General features: G+C 42.8%; 1 protein-coding gene across 2 annotated transcripts in view; it reads right to left on the minus strand.

Annotated features, from left to right (window-relative positions):
• Nucleotides 1-4799: 4799 nt before the first annotated feature.
• BIN2 (bridging integrator 2) overlaps nt 4800-20348 on the minus strand; it is a 63628-nt gene continuing 48079 nt past the window's right edge. For both annotated transcript variants that reach the window (XM_044285410.1, XM_044285409.1), the window contains 4 exons: nt 18955-19030; nt 12820-12902; nt 8557-9740; nt 4800-5069 (listed from right to left, as the gene is read on the minus strand). In XM_044285410.1, the coding sequence (XP_044141345.1) occupies nt 5038-5069; nt 8557-9740; nt 12820-12902; nt 18955-19030 (1375 nt within the window). In that variant the 3' untranslated portion in view covers nt 4800-5037. The remainder of the gene's footprint in view (nt 5070-8556; nt 9741-12819; nt 12903-18954; nt 19031-20348) is intronic.

Below are 20348 nucleotides of genomic sequence, written 5' to 3' on the forward strand. Positions count from 1 at the left end.
TCCTTAAATATAATGGTCCAGACCTCCAGGGTCCTGCTCCCCCCTTCTTAAATATAATGGTCCAGACCTCCAGGGTCCTGATCCCCCCTTCTCCTTAAATATATTGGTCCAGACCTCCAGGATCCTGCTTCCCCCTACTCCCAATATATAATTGGCCCAGACCTCCAGGGTCCTGCTCCCCCCTCCTCCCTATATAATGGTCCAGACTTCCAGGGTCCTGCTTCCCCCTCCTCACCAAATATAATGGTCCAGACCTCCAGGGCCCTGCTCCCCCTAAATAGAATGGTCCAGACCTCCAGTGTCCTGTTCCCCCCTATATAATGGTCCAGACCTCCAGGATCCTGCTCCCCCCTTCTCCTTAAATATAATGGTCCAGACCTCCAGGGTCCTGCTCCCCGCTTCTTAAATATAATGGTCCAGACCTCCAGGGTCCTGATCCCCCCTTCTCCTTAAATATAATGGTCCAGACCTCCAGGGTCCTGCTCCCCCCTTCTCCTTAAATGTACTGGTCCAGACCTCCAGGCTGCTGCTCCCCCCCTCCTCCCCAGATATAATGGTCCAGGACTCCAGAGTAAGTTTTAACAGTCCCAGAGTCAGCCAGCCCTCACCTCACAGCCACTTGAACGTCTGCGCGCCCACACTCCAGCAGCTCTGCCAGGCCCAGCAGCACGCAGCTTCGCTGTACGCTCCACATCCTCCACTTTCGGCCAGTTTGACTGCCGCCCAGACTGGGAGCAGGACCACTCTATCTCTTCATTGCAGGTATGCCTCTCTGCCTTTCTCAACACTTCTAAATCATAAATACTAGACATTTTTGCTACACTGCCACTAAATTCCAACTCTGTCCTTGATAAAGACTGTGTTATAGCTGCACATAAAGCCACCATTTTGGGGGACATTTATCAAACTGGCGTACAGTAGAACTATCTTAGTTGCCCATAGCGCCCAATCAGATTCCTCTTTTCATTGTTCACAGCTCATTTGGAAAATGAAAGGTGGAATCTGATTGGTTGCTATGGGCAACTAAGCCAGTTCTACTTTATACCACTTAGAAAAATCTCCCCCTTTGTCCCTTTCTTAAAGGGCTTCTGTCAGCCCACTAAACCCCTTTTTTTCCCCCGTTAATATTAATCCCTACACTGCAAGCTCCCTGTACATATGCTAAATATTCTTTTTCGTTCTGTAGATATTGTTAAAAATCAAGTTTTATAATATGTAAATTACCTTGCTATCAGCAAGTAGGGTGGCTACTTGCTGGTAGCAGCCGCATCCTCCTCTCATCATGACGCCCCCTCCGCCGTTTGATTGACAGGGCCAGGGAACGGGTTTGTTCTCTGCTGGCCCTGTTTGAATTCAAAATATCGCACCTGCGCCGTACCTTTCTTTAATCGGCGCAGGCGCACTGAGAGGCGGCCGCTCTCCCGGCCGCTCCATCCTCAATGCGCCTGCGCCGGGTGTGGATGTGACGTCATCGGCACAGGCGCACTGAGAGGTGGCCGCTCTGTCGGCGCTCCATCCTCAATGCGCCTGCGCCGATGACGTCACATCTACACCCGGCGCAGGCGCATTGAGGATGGAGCGGCCGGGAGAGCGGCCACCTCTCAGTGCGCCTGCGCTGATTAAAGACAGGTACGGCGCAGGCGCGATATTTTGAATTCAAACAGGGCCAGCAGAGAACGATCCCGTTCCCTGGCCCTGTCAATCACACAGCGGAGGGGGCGTCATTATGAGAGGAGGATGCGGCTGCTACCAGCAAGTAGCCGCCCTACTTGCTGGTAGCAAGGTAATTTACATATTATAAAACTTGATTTTTAACAATATCTACTGAACGAAAATGAATATTTAGCATATGTACAGGGAGCTTGCAGTGTAGGGATTAAAAAAAAGGGTTTAGTGGGCTGACAGAAGCCCTTTAAGGCGCACACATTTCAAGTTTGGAGTTTTATTTTCAGCCCTTTTAACAACTGCAGAGAACACGTGATATCGCCATGGGTTGTGCCAAATGACAAAGTCAGCTCTGCAACATCTGCACACTGAACAACCAAATACTGTCCATATGTTAACAGCAAGGTCAAAGTACAAACACATTTGGCACATTGTGAAGTCTACATTATTCACGTCGTATATGGTACATACTGAATCAGAAGCGTGACAATCCTGAGAGAAATGAAATATATACCCTTACCCAACCGGTCCTGGATTTCTTTGTCTTGGTTTGGTGGACTGTGAATCATTAGTGCCGCCCCTCTTTATACTTGTCATCTAACCTTAGACGCTTGTAAGTGAACCCTATAATTGATTTTAACTGGACCCCAGAAAGTGGATTACTGGTGAAAAGGCTGCCAGTTTTAAATAATAGCGCCATCTGCTTTCCCATTATATGCCTCCTGCGTTGTGCACTGTAATTCTAGTTTATCCACGCGATGCAATAAAGTAATGCAAGAACTTATGTTCCTTCATTTCTGTCGTCGTATCTGAAGATTGAGTTCTTCCCCCGCTTTCCCCGCCTCATGCTTATTCTTCACTTTATTTAGAAAAAGTTGAAGCTGTTCAGAATTTTCAACTAAAGCATCTCACATGTACCATACTATAGTCAACATAGCACAAGTGTTTGCCTGCACAGAAAATAAACCTCCAAAACTACTTTTTGTTTTTCTTTCTTTTTTTTTGGAAAGGTTATACAGAGCAGATGGGGCACCATAAAGCTAGTTTCACACTACCTGATGCTGCCGGAATGCCACCTGGCCCCATTATAACGGGGTTTGGCAGAGATCCGGACGCAATCTGGAAAATATGCCGACAATCGACTGGACAAATCAGTGTTTATTGTCTGGTCGATTCATATGCCGGAACAGCCTGCCGGAAAGCTGTATCGGCAGCGTGAAACTAGCCTAACAAATAAACACAGGCTTCCCCTCTTTTTGCTGGCTCATACCACATCTATAAACTGGCATATTAAGGGTATATATTTACAAGTTGCAGATTTGTAGCAAAAAGTTCTGCATCTAAAAACCCAGTCAATAAGTCTGAATGGTTTTGATTCTGCAGTAAAAGCACATGGATTTCTGCAAGCCCCTTTCACAGGAATGAAACAGTTGTACAAATTTCCCTTAGGCCCCTTTCACACGGGCGAGTTTTCCGCGCGGGTGCAATGCATGAGTTGAACGCATTGCACCCGCACTGAATCAGGACCCATTCATTTCTATGGGGCTGTACACATGAGCGGTGATTTTCACGCATAACTTGTGCGTTGCATAAAAATCGCAGCAAGCTCTATTTTGTGCGTTTTTTACGCAATGCACCATAGAAGTGAATGGGGCTGCGTGAAAATCGCAAGCATCCGCAAGCAAGTGCGGATGCGGTGCGATTTTCACGCACGGTTGCTAGGAGACGATCGGGATGGGGACACGATCTTTATTATTTTCACTTATAACATGGTTATAAGGGAAAATAATAGCATTCTGAATACAGAATGCATAGTACAATAGTGCTGGAGGGGTTAAAAAAAATTAAATAAAAATATTTAACTCACCTTAATCCACTTGCTCCTTTGCTGAACAGGACTTGTGGTGAGCATTCATTGCAGGAAAAGGACCAGTGGTGATGTCACTCCGGTCATCACATGGTCCATCACATGATCGTTTACCATGGTGATGGATCATGTGATGGACCATATGATGAACGTAGTGACATCACCACAGGTCCTTTTCCTGTACACAGCACAAAAGAGAAGCCGGGCTGCGCGAGCAAGTGGATTAAGGTGAGTTAAATTTTTTAAAATTTATTTTTTAACCCCTCCAGCGCTATTGTACTATGCATTCTGTATTCAGAATGCTATTATTTCCCCTTATAACCATGTTATAAGGGAAAACAATACAATCTACAGAACACCGATCCCAAGCCTGAACTTCTGTGAAGAAGTTCGGGTTTGGGTACCAAACATGCCGATTTTTCTCACGAGTATGCAAAACGTATTACAATGTTTTGCACTTGCGCGGAAAAATCGCGCATGTTCCTGCAACGCACCCGCACCTTTTCCCGCAACGCCCGTGTGAAAGAGGCCTTAGGATACGACCACACAGCACAGTCATGTTGAGGTTGCGCCATGGTCACACTGAGTTTTGTGTGGCCATATGAGCTGCAGCAGTACTAGAGCCTCTGGCTCAGCTATTTTCATCATCCCCACAGAAGTGAATGGGGTGGTGGCCGAGTGCGCTTCCCATACATTTTTATGGGACTTCTGAAAAAAAGAAAGTCCATCGCTTGGCAATTTTCGACACTCCTGAAGAAATGAATGGAGGGCAGTCCGCTTTCCTTCACTTTGCGGGCTCAGTTCTATAGATAGATGCAGGTCCCAGAGATATGAGAAGGCGAATCTCTTTAGAAGGGTTTTCCGAGATTTTTATGATTACCTATTCTCAGGATAGGTCATCTGTATCTGATCGGTGAGGGTCCAACAATGCGACCTCCACAGCCGCATTGCAACCGCGGCTGACCACTGCACGCGGTTAAGCCCTTAGAGCTTATTTACACATCTGTATTACAAATGGACCACTTGTCTGCTGCCACACGAAGATGATATTTAATATGGCAGTCCACATAGGACATATACCCAGAACAATTGTCTGTAATGACCTCCAGATCACTGTTCTTCTGGGGGGTCTTGGGCTGACTTCTGGGGGGTCTTGGGCTGTCCGTGTACAGTCTGTTGCGCGCGTGGATACTACATTAATGGAAAGTACAGTTGTGGGAAAAGGGCCTTAATACACTTATAGCTCAGAGCAATTTAGATATAAACATGTTTATAGCCTTTTATTAACTGTAAGTTCATGGTACAAGGTGCTGCATAGTGATATCACATAAAAATGGTCAAAATTTGTTTAAAAAAATTAGACCTGAGAAATGGGTAATATAAATATGGCTAGCAAGTCCACATAAGAGGATTTCTCTAAGAAAGGCTGTGTAATCCAGGGATGGACTAATTCTGGAGTAACTGGCACCAGCACTGGCTCCTGCTCTGGAACTGGGTGTCTGGACTTACAGCTGAGTTATCATTTGGTCCTGATATTCTGCATGAGATAAAAACAAAACATGGAATGTAACATACAGCATGCAGTATTCTGCTTGTGCATTGATACCCTTGGCACCCATGTTACCGTTTTGACCTATGTCTAAGGGCTTATTCTGATGAGCAGTGTTAACATCCGGTTGCTGTCCAAGTGTAGAATGGATAGCACCCAGACTAAACACTGACTCGTTTGGCAAGGGCCACGCGTCGACACTGGTCGCTTGACACCTGTCGCGGCCAGGATCGCTGAGCAGCGGTGATCCCATAGAAATGAATAGGATCGCTGAGCAGCGGTGATCCCATAGAAATGAATAGGATCGCTTCAGTCGCAAGAAATCCAACACGGCTGCATATCTTGCGACCAGTGTCGCTGTGTAGCCCTTGTCTTATAGCCAAAGGACCAATTCATGTGTGCAGAGAAAATCGCATAATGCATCAATTTCTTTCTGCAAAACTAACCCATTATAGTTAGTAGGTGCACAAAAAAATTGACTGCAAATAGGTAGTATCCGTGTGCGGTTTGTTGGAGAAAAATAAAATCAACAATTTTTGCGGATCCGCAAAAAATACAGATTACGTTTGCGTGACATCCATATTGCATCCACTTGTTTTGGCGGGTCCATTGTAACAATGCCTGTTTTTGTCTGCAAAATGGACAAGAATGGGACATGTTCTATCTTTATTAGTCCCCTAGACAACGAGCAGGGGGGGGGGGGAACTGAGCACCGATGTCAATGAGTCAGCGCTCAGGTGTATTGATGTGCTGGACATGGGTCACGTGACCCATCAATTAGACCTATTTAAACAGGTAACCTGCTGGCCACAGGTTGCCTGTGATTGGTCTTGTTACCTCACTAGCGTTCTCTGCATGTGTGACTACTTTTGTTTGACCTTGGCTTGTATTTGACTTCGATTTTGTGTTACCCCTTGTACTGATGCGACCTCTTGGCTCCTGACCTCGGCTTGTACTGACTTCGATCTTGAATTACTCCTTTGTTACCTCCTGGTTCTTGACCTTGTCTTCCATTTGTTTCAGTTGTGGTTTTACTCAGCCTGGGAAGCTTGTTGCTTCTCTGTTTTCTGCACTTGTCTTTTGTTTTCTCCCCTTGTTGTTTCCTTCCTTTAGGCCCCTGCACGTACGTAAGCTAGGGTCTGCCGCCCAGTTGTACCCCGTCGGTTAGGAGGTAGGGATAGGGGAGTGGGTGGAATTTAGGGCTGCTCTTATCCCTACCTTTTCGTGACACTTATGTCCTACGAGAAGCTGGAGTGCTGCAATATTTCACCACTAGAAGTTTTTTCTGTCATTTTCTCTGGTGTAGGGATATTGGATGATAATAGCGGATGACTTGTCTCTCCTATAGCAGCTATATTCTTTATTTTTATTTTATTTTATTACTACAGGACGTAGGATGCAATTATATCAGATTCTCTCAACACAAACCAAGAACATTCAAATAATTCCAACTTTTACTGCAAGCTATATACATAGAGGAGAGGAAAGTCTTAAATACAATATGGTCATTTTTCCCTCCCCCGCACAATCTTTCACTACAACTTGTTCCCAAAACAGTTTTGTGGAAATGTGGAGAACTTTGGAATAATCCGAAGACCTTTGAGGGAATACTGGATTCTTAAAACTGTTCACAAGTTGTGCTTATATCATTTATTATTTATTCTGCAGGTTGTTTTTATATCATTTTTTTTTCCTGCTAGGGGATTTACACATGATGTATCCTGATCACGTCCCTAATACATTGCCATGCTGTTACACTAATGATATAATACAATGCAATACTGTAACACTAATGTACATGCCAGACCTAGGGGCTTTGTTAGGGCCCGGCTGCCATGGCAATCTATCAGCACTCTGTGATTGGTGGCAGGGGGGCTGACAGGCTTATAGAGGGAGCCCTTTCCCTCTATAAAACCACTTAGGTGCAACAATCACTATTGATAGTCGGCATCTTTAATGCCTCATCCCACCTTCCTCTGCGAGCAAGCACCTGACCATGGACATAGGTGAGTATTTAGCTTTTAATTATTTTCCTTTTTATTTATTTTCTATTTGATGTGCCTACTTTGGGGGATATGGGGGGTGGAGACACACAGGAGGACATATTTGGGGGCAAATTACTATATGGGGCAGTGTGGGGGAAATTACTATATGGGGCAGTGTGGGGGGAAACTACTGTGTGAGGGCAGTGTGGGGGGAAACTACTATGTGGGACAGTGGAAACTACTGTGTGGGGCAGTGTAGGGGCAGTGTGGGGGAAATTACTATATGGGGCAGTGTGGGGGGAAACTACTGTGTGAGGGCAGTGTGGGGGGAAATTACTATGTGGGGCAGTGGAAACTACTGTGTGGGGCAGTGTAGGGGCAGTGTGGGGGAAATTACTATGTGGGACAGTATGGGAGAAACTACTGTGTGAGGGCAGTGTGGTGGAAATTACTATGTGGGAAAGTATGGGAGAAACTACTGTGTTGGGGCAGTGTGGGGGAAATTACTATGTGGGGTCAAATTACTATATGGGGCAGTGTGGGAGAAATTACTGTGTGGGGCAGTGTGGGTGCAAATTACTATGTGGGGGAAATTACTATATGGAGGCAGTGTGAGGGCAATTTTATTATTTTTAGGGACACTATACAGGGATTATTACCTGGAGCACAATATAGGGTGTTATTATTACTGAGGGTACTCTAGGGGACAGTATAACTGCTGTGGACACTATAGGGACATTTGGGGTAATTTATCAAACTGGTGTAAGGTGGAACTGGCTTAGTTGCCCATAGTAACCAATCAGATTCCACCTTTCATTTTTGATAGCTCTTTTAGAAATCCAGTTCTACTTTACACCATTCTGATAAATGACCCCAATTATGTATATTAGGGTCATTATTTTTTCAGCAGTATAGTACCTGAGGCATTGGGGAGCACAACGGGCACAGTATTGGGAGTGGCAGCAGGATGACACTGTGGGGACACCAGGGTTGATGGAAAAATTTAGAAATCTAATGTGTTTGTGTAACAAACACTGTAGAGACGAGATGCGCCTGAAAGAATTTGCCATGGCGGTCTGGCTCAAAAGGAGGAGAAGAGGAAAGAGAAAGTCTACATGACAGGAGATGTCCCTGGAAGCAAGAGTTATGTGGTGCTGTATTCTCCTCCAAGTCTTTTTTATTATAATTATATGTATTTTAAATTTGGCGACCAAATTTTTCCGTTTAGGAGCCAATTTGGGGTAATTCAGGGTATTTTTTTTTTGTTTGAAGCATCGCAGCCTCTTCATACAAAAAAAAAAACTAAACTAAAATGGAGGGAGGGAGGGGCCCAAGTTGGGTAGACAGCCCCGGACCTATCATGCACTTAATCCGCCCCTGTGTAGATGTGCTTAGAGTAGTAAATTGAGTAGGTGAAAAAGAACAGTTATTTCTATTGCGGGATGGTTAGTAAATGTGTGTTATTGCCCTGTAATAAAACTGCAGCATACCTGATTCAGTTTGTGTTCCAGTTATTTTGTTGGATGTTTCATTATTTTGATTCTGCTTCACTTCATCAGTTGGGCTTGGTTGGAAGGGATGTGGCACAGAAGAAGAAGGTTCATCACATGATTTCTTTACTTCATCAGTTGGACATGGTTGGCAAGGATTTGACACAGAAGAACAAGATTCATCACTTGTATTCTTTACTTCATCGGTTGGGCTTGTTTGACAGGAATGTGGCACAGAAGAAGAAGGTTCATCACTTGAATTCTTTACTTCATCAGTTGGACATGGTTCGCAGGGATTTGGCACAGAAGAACAAGGTTTATCATTTGAAATTTTCTTCACATCATTAGTTGGACATGGCTGGCAGGGATCTTTCACAGAAGAACATGGTTTTGTCTGTCTATCAGAATCATTGCCTCCAGATATATTTTCAGATTCTGTAGGCACTTCAGTTCTAAGGCCCTCCATTCCAACATGATGTTGATCACTTCTTATTTTGTCTTCGACATCCTCTTTGTTTACTTCTCTGGAATTATTTTCCTTTCTATTTTCTGATTCTTCCAATTCTCTCTTGGTACTGTCAACCAAACTATCTTGTGTGCTGTCTGTAACTTTCTCACTGTCTCCAATTTTTATCTCCTCAGTTTCTACTTGCTTTGCATCACTGGAACCTTCTTGGGCTTTTTCGTCTCTAATTATTTTACTGGAATGGCCTGGACTATCAAGAGTTGACTTTTCTTCAGTTCCAGTTTGTTTAATGAGGTCAATGTTTTTCTGTGTTACACATTCTGACACCTTGTCATCTATTGCCCCTTGATCTTTTAGAGACATTTCCTTTGGGTCACAATTTGAGTCACTATCTGTTCTGGTCTCCAAGCCTTTAGTTTCTTTAGATGTTGATGTATCATTCTGTACATTCTCTTCTGTGTTCTGACTTACAGAGTCTTCCAACTGTTCAGTATCTGTAAGTATGTGAGATTCCTCACGAGTCATGTCATCAGTTGAAGTAGAGATGTTTTCATCTGTGTTGGAGTCATTTGACGTTGGAGATATGATATTTGCCTCAGAGTTCTCATTGAAAGAACCTTTGTCACTAATTGAAATACTTGTCCCTGGGTCTACTGAAGCCATAAAAAAGGAGCTGGAAGAACTTATGGGTGATGAGATCAGCAGTGAACTTCTTTTACTGAAAATGAGAATTGTATACATTAGGAATCAAATACTAGATTAGAATAAGTCTGTGTTAACTATATGATGCATTTTCAGCAGTTTTGCCCCTGTTCTCTGCTATGATGTTCTTCCACACTAAGGTGTACTGCACAATTTCCCACAGCCCACAATTATGTGCATGCTTCTAATGAACTAGCAGGGGATTCTATGTGCAGGCATCCTCTTCCTCCCTTCTCATTCTCAGACAATAATATGATCCCTTAGTGAGACATAAAGGGGTTAGCCAGTTTAGAATGTAATTGGTGAAAATATCATATACAGTCATGCATGCTCCATACAAATATATATCACTGTGCCCTAGCTATCCTAATAGAGGCCACCGACTGCCCTGGTGTTACAGAAGTAAACATACTCACCTGTAATCCTCTGCTTCCATGGGCTCCAAGATGGTGGTGACCAATTCCTCTGGCTACTCCTGGGCAGCTTCTATTCTGAACAGTGCTGAATAGCAAATGAACTCATCCAGCGTATGCGCAGATACAGGTAGCAAAATCTCCTGTATATTCGCATGCAGGGTTAGGGTTGGGGGTTAGGGTTAGGGGTTAGTGTTCACTGACTAAACACTGACAGTGTCAAAGCAGCCTTGGGACTCATGCACACAAGCATAATCGCTTAGTGCCCGTATTGCGGATCGTAAACGGGCGGTCCACAATATATGGGCACTGGCTGTGTTTACTCTGTAGTACTGATGCAGACCCGTTGTCTTGAATGGGTCCGTGTTTCATAACATACAACCAAAGATAGGCCTACACCTATCTTTTGCGGACTGGAGGCACGGATTGGAAGCCCACGGAAGCCCTTCCATGGGCTTTCAGGTCAGTGCCCCCGCACCACTAAAAGATTTAACATATCCTTCCATTCTAGTCATTGTGGACCGATATTTGTGGTCTGTAACATGGGCGCCGAGCCATTACACTCGTGTGCATGAGCCCGTAGTAATAGGGAGCCTGGAGAGTCGCTGGAGAGTGAATGAATACAAATTGGGGCATATTTACTAAAGTGTCTCCACCTGATTTCATGAGTAAAAAGCCTATTTCCGACCATCTTATTTTTTAAGTTTCATTTACCAACTGATTTTGTGCCTCTTTTGGAGGCATTTGTGCCTGTTGTGCCTATTTTGAGTTTTAAGACTAATTCAGAAGTTTTCAAACTTTTGCACCTAATTTCCGTCCTATTTATGTAGGTGAGCCTTATTTTGTGGCAGATTCAGTCTAATTTCTATGCCACTCCGGGGCGACGTACTTTTGTCTCTTTTATGGGTGGTGAGTTGCCCCACAATCTACAGGGCTCTCACAAGCAGTCCAAAACAGATACGTTTTGCCCTAATGCATTCTGAATGGATAAGGATCCGCTCAGAATGCATCAGTTTGCCTCAATTCCGTCTCCATTCTGCTTTGGAGGCGGACACCAAAACGCTGCTTGCAGTGTTTTGGTGTCCGTCTGAGGAAACTGAGCCAAACGGATCCGTCCTGGCACACAATGTAAGTCAATGGGGACGGATCCGTCTATGACACAATAGAAAACGGGTCCGTCCTCCATTGACTTTTAATGGTGTTCAAGGCGGATACAATTTGGCTATGTTAAAGATAATACAAGCGGATCCGTTCTGAACGGATGCAGACATTTGTATTGTCTGAATGGATCCGTCTGTGCAGATCCATGATGGACTCCCACCAAACGCGAGTGTGAAAGTAGCCTTATCTACTTTCATGAAGACGTGCGCCAAAACTCATCTCATTTGCTCCACATTTTCATGCAAATTAGACCAGTTTTAGTGAATATGAATCTCTCTTACAAGAAACAACCACTAAAGACAAACCAGATTTATTAGGGGTCAATTGTAGACAGAATTTGCCAATACGCCTTTTTTTTTTTTTTTTGCTCCAAAAAAAGGCGAACTTAGTAAATGTGCCCCATTCTCATTTGGTGACACTACCTTCAAGTTCAAGATGATCTTGAAGTGTAACTGTCTTATTTTTTTATTTATTTGCTAGTTCATTAGAGCTAGGCATGTATACCTGAGTTAGGGTACTTTCACACTAGCATTAGAGGAATCCGGCAGGCAGTTCCGTTGCTGAAACTGCCTACCAGATCTGGAAATCCGTGTGCAAACGGATATAATTTGTTTCCGGATCAATTTGACAAATGCATTGAAATACCGTATCCGTCTCTCCGGTGTCATCCGAAAAAATGGATCCGGTATTTATTTTTTTTCACATTTTTTCACATGAATAGACCAGAAAACCGGATCCGTTTTTCCGGAACACTTGGTACCGGATCTGGCATTAATACATTTCAATGGAAAATAATGCCGGGTCCGGCATTCCAGCAAGTGTTCCGGAATTTTGGCCGGAGAAAATACCGCAACATGCTGCAGTATTTTCTCCGGCAAAATACCGTAAAAGTGACTGAACTGAAGACATCCTGATGCATACTGAACGGAATGCTTTCCATTCAGAATGCATTAGGACAAAACTGAAGCGTTTTTTTTCCAGTATTGAGCCCCTAGGACGGAACTCAATACCGGAAAACTTTAATGCTAGTGTGAAAGTAACCTAAGTCTGTCAATGATTGTCAAAAGATCTATAATTACCTTATAATAACAGCTTTCCTTAATGTCCGCTGTCCCTTTCCACTGGTCCCTTAAAAGACTGTTGCTATGCCTTGTCTGTCTTCCCTTTAGTATAAACAGAAGACAGGGGGGGCGGTCCTTCACACTGCATGCCTGCATTAAGCTTCAGAGTGCAGAGGCGTGTCTCTTAGTAATCCAATCTGATTGGCTGGCAGAAAGCTGCTGGCTACAGCAAGTGTGTATGTGAGGTGAGGGAAGGAAGTTTTGGCCTCAGAGAACTGGCAGAGGAGCCATCTTGAGAAGATCCTCAGCCATAACTAAGAGAAAAACTCAAAGAAAACAGTGGTACTGTTTGTAAAGAAACTAGAGATTGCTTTATGCATAATGCAGCAGCAGTAACATATGCTAAAATTGATCTTTTGATGAAAACATGGCGGTTACACTTTAAGTAAACTAAACATACCTTTTGACTCCTTTCACAACAAAGACTTTGTTGGAATGTTGTCTCTCTAGTTTACTCATAACTTCATATAGGTCATGGTTCAGCTGCAGGGAGGATGAGATACATTCAGTAATTAATTGAAACGACCTAAATTGTTACTGGCAGACAAAGAACACACAAGAAGTGGAGCATTACTAATTGTTTGATATGGACACCTGCTCCACCTATTCTGTGCTGAAGATTTTATACTTCAGGCTTATGCGCTATAAGGCCTCATGCACACGACCGTATGTATTTAGCGATCCGCAAAAAATACGGATGACGTCCGTGTGCATTCTGTATTTTGTGGAACAGCTGCCCCCTAATAGGACAGTACTATCCTTGTCAGTGATGCGGACAATAATAGGACATGTTCTATTTTTTTGCGGAACGGAAATGCGGAGACGGAATACACACGGACACAGAATGAAAATACGTTCGTGTGCATGAGGCCTAATTTAGAATAAACTATTATATTTGTATTTTATGTATTTTGATTTGATCATTTTCAAAATAGCATCTACATGGTGTGGAAATTTTACAAGCATAGGGCTCATGCACACAAACGCGTTTTTTGTCCATGTCCGTTTGTTTATTTTTATTTTTTGAGGCTTGTATGAGGAAAAAAAATATATAGAACAAGTCCTATTCGTGTCCGTTTTGCGGACAAGTACAGGCATTGTTACAATGGATCCGCAAAAGCAAAAATGGACTGCAAAATACATATGGTCGTGTCATGAGCCCTTAAACTTGATCGTGGGGAGGATTTTGATATATGATTTTCAGTGCAGATAGCACTGTCTAATGAAAGGAGTGAAATCTGGTGTAAATCCATGTTGAGATCTGCAGCAATATCTGCATGTACCACATATGGATTTTGGTGCAGATTTGGTGAGGAAATACATAAAAATCTGTATGGAAAATCTTCATGAATTACACTGCCATGTGCATGAATCCTTGTAGGGACTAATAAGAGAACACCACTCATTATACTGTGCTATAAGCTTCTAGCAATATTTGTTTATCATGTGGCAGATTTACTAATCCTGTCTAATATTTAGGCAGTGTAAACTTAAAGGGGTTGTCCAGGATTAGAACAACTACTGTCCACGGGTGAGCTGCAATACCAGACACAACACATGGACAGGTGTATTGCTGTTTGTGAAAGAAAGCAGCCATGTTTTTCTAATCCTGGATAACCCCTGTAAAACATGCCCTTTCGCACCAAACCACGCCGCTTTTTCCGCTAAGATTCCACCTTTTGTTTTCCAAAGGAGCTCTGAAAAGTAAAAGCTGGAATCTGATATAAAGAAGCTTTGCAGATATTTCTCATTTCAAATTTTCTGACATTTTGGGGCACGTTTATTAAGACCGGCGCTTTAGATGCCGGTCTTAATGAAGGCCCTGTGCTGGCGGTGGATCCGATGAAGTTATGTAGAGACGCCATAACTTTGTTGTATCCAGCATCAGTGTAAGGCCTCTTTCACACTACAGTATATCCATTTCAGTGTTTTGCAGTCCGTTTTTCACGGATCCGCTGTTCCGTTTTTTTGCTTCCGTTGTGGTTCCGTTTCTGTTCCGTTGTTCCGTTCCGTTTTTCCGTATGGCATATACAGTAATTACATAGAAAAAATTGGGCTGGGCATAACATTTTCAATAGATGGTTCCGCAAAAAACGGAACGGATACGGAAGACATACGGATGCATTTCTGTATGTGTTCCGTTTTTTTTTGCGGACCCATTGACTTGAATGGAGCCACGGACCGTGATTTGTGGCCAAATATAGGACATGTTCTATCTTTCAACGGAACGGAAAAACGGAAATACGGAAACGGAATGCATACGGAACACATTCAGTTTTTTTTGCGGAACCATTGAAATGAATGGTTCCGTATACGGACCGTATACAGAACACAAAAAACGGACCGCAAAACGGAAAAAAAAAACGGTAGTGTGAAAGAGGCCTAAGGCCTAGTTCACACGAACGTATGGCTTTTATAGTTTTTTGCGGTCCGTTTTTCACGTATCCATTGTTCCGTTTTTGAGTTCCGTTTCCTTTCCGTTTTTCCATTCCGTTTTTCCGTTCCGTTTTTCCGTATTCCATGTACAGTATACAGTAATTACATGGAAAAAATTGGGCTGGGCATAACATTTTCAATAGATGGTTCAGAAAAAACGGAACGGATACAGAAGACATACGGATGCATTTCCGTATGTGTTCCGTTTTTTTTGCGGACCCATTGACTTGAATGGAGCCACGGAACGTGACTTGCGGCCAAATATAGGACATGTTCTATCTTTCAACGGAACGGAAAAACGGAAATACGGAAACGGAATGCATACGGAGTACATTCCGTTTTGTTTTGCGGAACCATTGAAATGAATGGTTCCGTATACGGACCGTATACGGAACACAAAAAAACGGCCCGTACACTCGCAAAAAAAAGTTCAATGGGACCCAAAAAACGGAATGTACTCTGTATGCATTCCGTTTCCGTATTTCCGTTCCGTTGAAAGATAGAACATATTTGGCCGCAAATCACGTTCCGTGGCTCCATTCAAGTCAATGGGTCCGCAAAAAAAACAGAACACATACGGAAATGCATCCGTATGTCTTCCCTATCAGTTCCGTTTTTTCTGAACCATCTATTGAAAATGCCCAGCCCAGCCCAATTTTTTCTATGTAATTACTGTATACTGTACATGGCATACGGAAAAACGGAACGGAAACGGAAACACAACGGAACTCAAAAACTGAACAATGGATCCGTGAAAAACGGACCGCAAAAAACTATAAAAGCCATACGTTCGTGTGAACTAGGCCTAAGCCAACTTCCAAGCTGTCTTACATTTAGACCATTTTTTACGCCTGAAACAGGCGTAGAAAATGGTGAATGAGATGGACCTTATGGCCTGCCCCCTTCCCTGCCCAGGCCACACCCACAATTTTAGACCTGGTGTGAGAGGGGCGAAGTCGCAGATAGCGGCGCAACTATCCCTAGCGCTGCCATCTGCGCCAGAAATACACCTAATTTAGGCATATTTCTTCTTAGTAAATGAGTAAATGACCCCTTATGTGTCTACAGCTAATATGTAGACTTATGTGTCTCCATGTCTATAAACCATGTTTAGGGCTCATGCACAGGAATGTATTTTTTGTCTGTGTCCGTTCCGTTTTTTTGTGTGGTCCATACGTGGAACCGTTCACTTCAATAGGGCCGAAAAAAACGAAAGTGACTCATGTCATGTGCGTTTCTTTCCCGTATGTCCGCAAAAAAATAAAACATGTCCTATTATTGTCCGCATTCCTGACAAGGGTAGGACTATACTATTATGGGAGGTCATTCCAATACACAAAATGCAGAACGAACATGGCCAGTAGCCGTGTTTTACGGATCTGCAATTTGCGGACCGTAAAACAGCGATGGTCGTGTCCATGGGTCCTTAGGCCTCTTTCACACGGGCGTCATTTTTTTTGCCCGGATAAGAGCCGGGTGCGTTGCGGGAAAATGCGCGATTTTTTCTGCGCAAGTGCAAAACATTGTCATGCGTTGCACTCGCGTGAGAAAAATCGCGCATGTTTGGTACCCAAACCCGAACTTCTTCATAGAAGTTCGGGCTTGGGATTGATGTTCTGAAGATTGTATTATTTTCCCTTATAACATGGTTATAAGCGAAAATAATAGCATTCTGAATACAGAATGCATAGTAAACCAGCGCTAGAGGGGTTAAAAAAATAATAATAATAATTTAACTCACCTTAGTCCACTTGCTCGCGAAGCCCGGCATCTCCTTCTGTCTCCGCTGCTGATGAACAGGACCTGGGGTGAGCTGCTCCATTAAATACAGGTTAAGGACCTTCGATGACGTCACTCCGGTCATCACATGGTACGTCACATGATCTTTTACCATGGTGATTCACCATGGTAAAAGATCATGTGATGACCGGAGTGACGTCATCGAAGGTCCTTAAGCTCTATTTAATGGAGTAGCTCACCCCAGGTCCTGTTCATCAGCAGCGGAGACACAAGGAGATGCCAGCTTCGCGAGCAAGTGGACTAAGGTGAGTTAAATTATTATTATTATTTTTTTAACCCCTCTAGCGCTGGTTTACTATGCATTCTGTATTCAGAATGCTATTATTTTCCCTTATAACCATGTTATAAGGGAAAATAATAATGATCGGGTCTCCATCCCGATGGTCTCCTAGCAACCATGCGTGCAAATCGCACGCATCCGTACTTGCTTGCGGATGCCATCCGATTTTCACACACCCCATTCACTTCTATGGGGCCTGCGTCACGTCAAAATCGGAAAATATAGAGCATGCTGCGATTTCAACTGAACGCACAAGTGATGCGTTAAAAACATCGCTCATGTGCACAGCCCCATAGAAATGAATTGGTCAGGATTTAGTGCGGGTGCCATACGTTCGCCGCACGGATCGCACCCGCACGGAAAACTCGCCCGTGTGAAAGGGGCCTTAGTCTGATCCTGCAGTGATTCTCCAGATATTTGATAACATACATCCAGCAGGTTAGTAAAAATGAGGGAAAAGTTAGCAATTTTACAGGACCAGGCTACGCAGAATTTGTTAGTCTCTTACAATGGAGACACACATATCTGCATAGTAGCTGTACAGGTTATTCATTTATTTTATGCACTTATATAGCGCTACTATATTCCGCTGCGCTTAACAGACATTAGCATCGGGCTGTCCAAATGGGGCTCACAATCTAAGGTCCCTATCAGTATGTCTTTGGAGTGTGGGAGGAAACTGCAGTACCCGGATGGCATTTTTAATCAAGACTACGGTACTTTCAAAAGTTGTTTTATTTCTTATTTTAAATGCATTAGATTAATCAAACTGGTTGTGAAGGTGTACATCTCCTCTAATCCCTTAACGCCTTCCTGGCAGAGCCTATTTTGCAAATCTTTTGCTGAGCAGATTTTGATGGATTGGTTTATAGGCACCATATTGCTTTTGAACAGCCTCATGGGTAGTAGTACAGGTATTTTCTGAGAACCTATGTTTTTTTTTTTTTCTTTAGACAGATCTGAGTATTTATTTTTTTCCGGATTAGTTGCTATTATCATTGGTATCATTTTGGGGTACATATGACTTTCTGGGCACTTTTTATTTCGTTTTTTGGGAAGCGTGATAAAGAAAAGGCAGTAATTCTGCCATTGCTTTTTGGGTTTTGTTATTGCACCGTACACCGGGTGGGGAAAATGATATTAAATCTTCATTCTGCTGGTCAGATACCAATTTTATTTCAACTTTTTACCACTATTACTGTTATTACGCATTTTTTGGGGAAAAAATTAATGTTTTTGCAATTTAAAAAAAAAATCTAAATATGGTCTTGTGTGAGGGCTTGTGGTTTGCTGGATGAGGTGATGTTTTCATTGGTACCATTTTGGGGTAGATACTACTTTTTGATCATTATATATTATCATTTATGGCAGGCAAGGCGACCCAAAAATAGCTGCAGTTTTTTATTATTTTTTTTATGGCATTCACCTGACGGGGTAGATCATGATATTTTTATAGGGCAGGTCTTTAAGGCTTGGTATTACCAAATATGTCTATTTTCATATTTTTTTTTTCAATTGTAAATGGCACTGGAAACTGGAAACTTATTTTTTTATTTTTAGAAAACAGTTTTTTTTACTTTTCTTTTTTTGTCCCTTTATGGGGCTTCAACTTTTGAGGGTTTGATCCATTGTACAGTGCATTGCAATACATTGTTTTCCATTAGAAAAAAAACCTCATAAAGTTACTGTATGTCAACAGCAAAATAACCTCGAAATGATATGATGAAAACATGGAAAAAAATACTTAGCCTTTAGACCCAAACTGGCCTGTTTGTTTAGGGGTCAACAGGAGACAAAGGTACTATATAAGACTGCAATGTGAGTGAAAATTTAGCCTAATTTGGTGTAAGCGTTCCAGTTCTTTGTGTGAGATGTCAGAGATACGGGTATTCTAATCTCACTGTCATCTGATTTCTTTGGGGAACCTAATAGCGGCAAACATACAGCATTCAACTAACCACAAAGTGATATGTTCCAGTTTCTGCTTGTGACATATGTTCTAATGTTATTTTACAGTACCTTACTCATCTCCTTGTAGAAAACATCGCTAAGATTGGAAATATTCTGGAAAATAGTCACATAACATCCAATTCGACTGCAGAACACAGAAAACATAAGTTATAAGAGCAATGAGAACTATAAATATATTTATAGAACATACAAAAATGTACACATTTGAAAAGTAGAGATATAAAAAGTCAGATGAGATTGAGCAGGTGGAATGCCTTTGTGATCAGGTAAAGTGCAGTCATCAATCAATACCACTAGATGGCAACAGTGACTTTATAAACACATACCAATGTAATTTTTTCAAATGATAACATAAGGAATAATAAGCTCTTTTCAGACCTCACCTAAACCTTACATGTTTTAACGTGATTGTCTGAGCTCTATCCTCAGATAAGGTCATCGATATCAGAAGGTTTTGTGGCCTGACACCAGGAATTGCACAACATATAAGGGGAGAGTTATCATCTCCCTGCACTAGAAAACTGGTGTTAAAAGATCGCAAACTGTGGGGTTCTGACTTTTTAAAAGCAACTTTTTTTTAAAAAAAAAGTTGAAAGTGGCATTTTTGTAGACTACCACTTTTCAGAAAGGGGGTGTGGCAAGGGTGGTAAGGAAGTGTGACCGACTGCCACAACAAATTCATTTGCATTACGTCACTTTTCTGGTGCAAATGAAGCCAGAAATCTATAGCAGCTGTTTACTGTATATCAGTGGCATAACTAGAACTGACTGGGTCCCACAGCAAATTTTTGAATGGGCCCCCACCAGCAGCCCATGCGGCTAGTCAAGATAACTCTCTCAGACCAGGCGAGGCAGCCACTCCATCCATTTCTTACTTCATGTCACTGTATATACTTTCACTGTATATATTGTCATTGTATAATACTGTTGAGGGGATCCTGACAATAAAATCATTCATCCCTCCTCCTGGGCGGGCCCCTTCTAAGTTTGGGCCCCATAGCAGCTGTTTCCCCTTCTTCCACTATAGCTACTACCCCTGATATATATATATGTATATAGATACCAAAAAGAGGGTCCCAGCAGCACAAGACCAAGAATACAGGTGCAGGTCCTCTCAGCCGCAGGCTCAGACGGCTCTAGGTAAACAAATATCCAAAGGATGAGGCAGCACTCCAAGTAAAGTGAAAAAGGTGGATATATATATATGTGTGTGTGTGTATATTGTGGTGATGTGTACAGTATAAGTGCTAGGAGGTGTGTATATCCCACCCAGATACCTCAGCTGGGTGAGATAACTGAAATCCAGAAAGCTGCAGTGGTTTCAGCAAAGTGTAGTTTGCTGAGATAGTTTTGTCTAGATGTTGTTCTGGGCTGGATTTCATGTGGACTGGGGGATAGGTTTGGTAGTGGGATCTGCCAATCCACATCCTTCCACTATATGT

Source organism: Bufo gargarizans, chromosome 3 (assembly GCF_014858855.1).
Source record: "Bufo gargarizans isolate SCDJY-AF-19 chromosome 3, ASM1485885v1, whole genome shotgun sequence".
Taxonomy (NCBI): domain Eukaryota; kingdom Metazoa; phylum Chordata; class Amphibia; order Anura; family Bufonidae; genus Bufo; species Bufo gargarizans.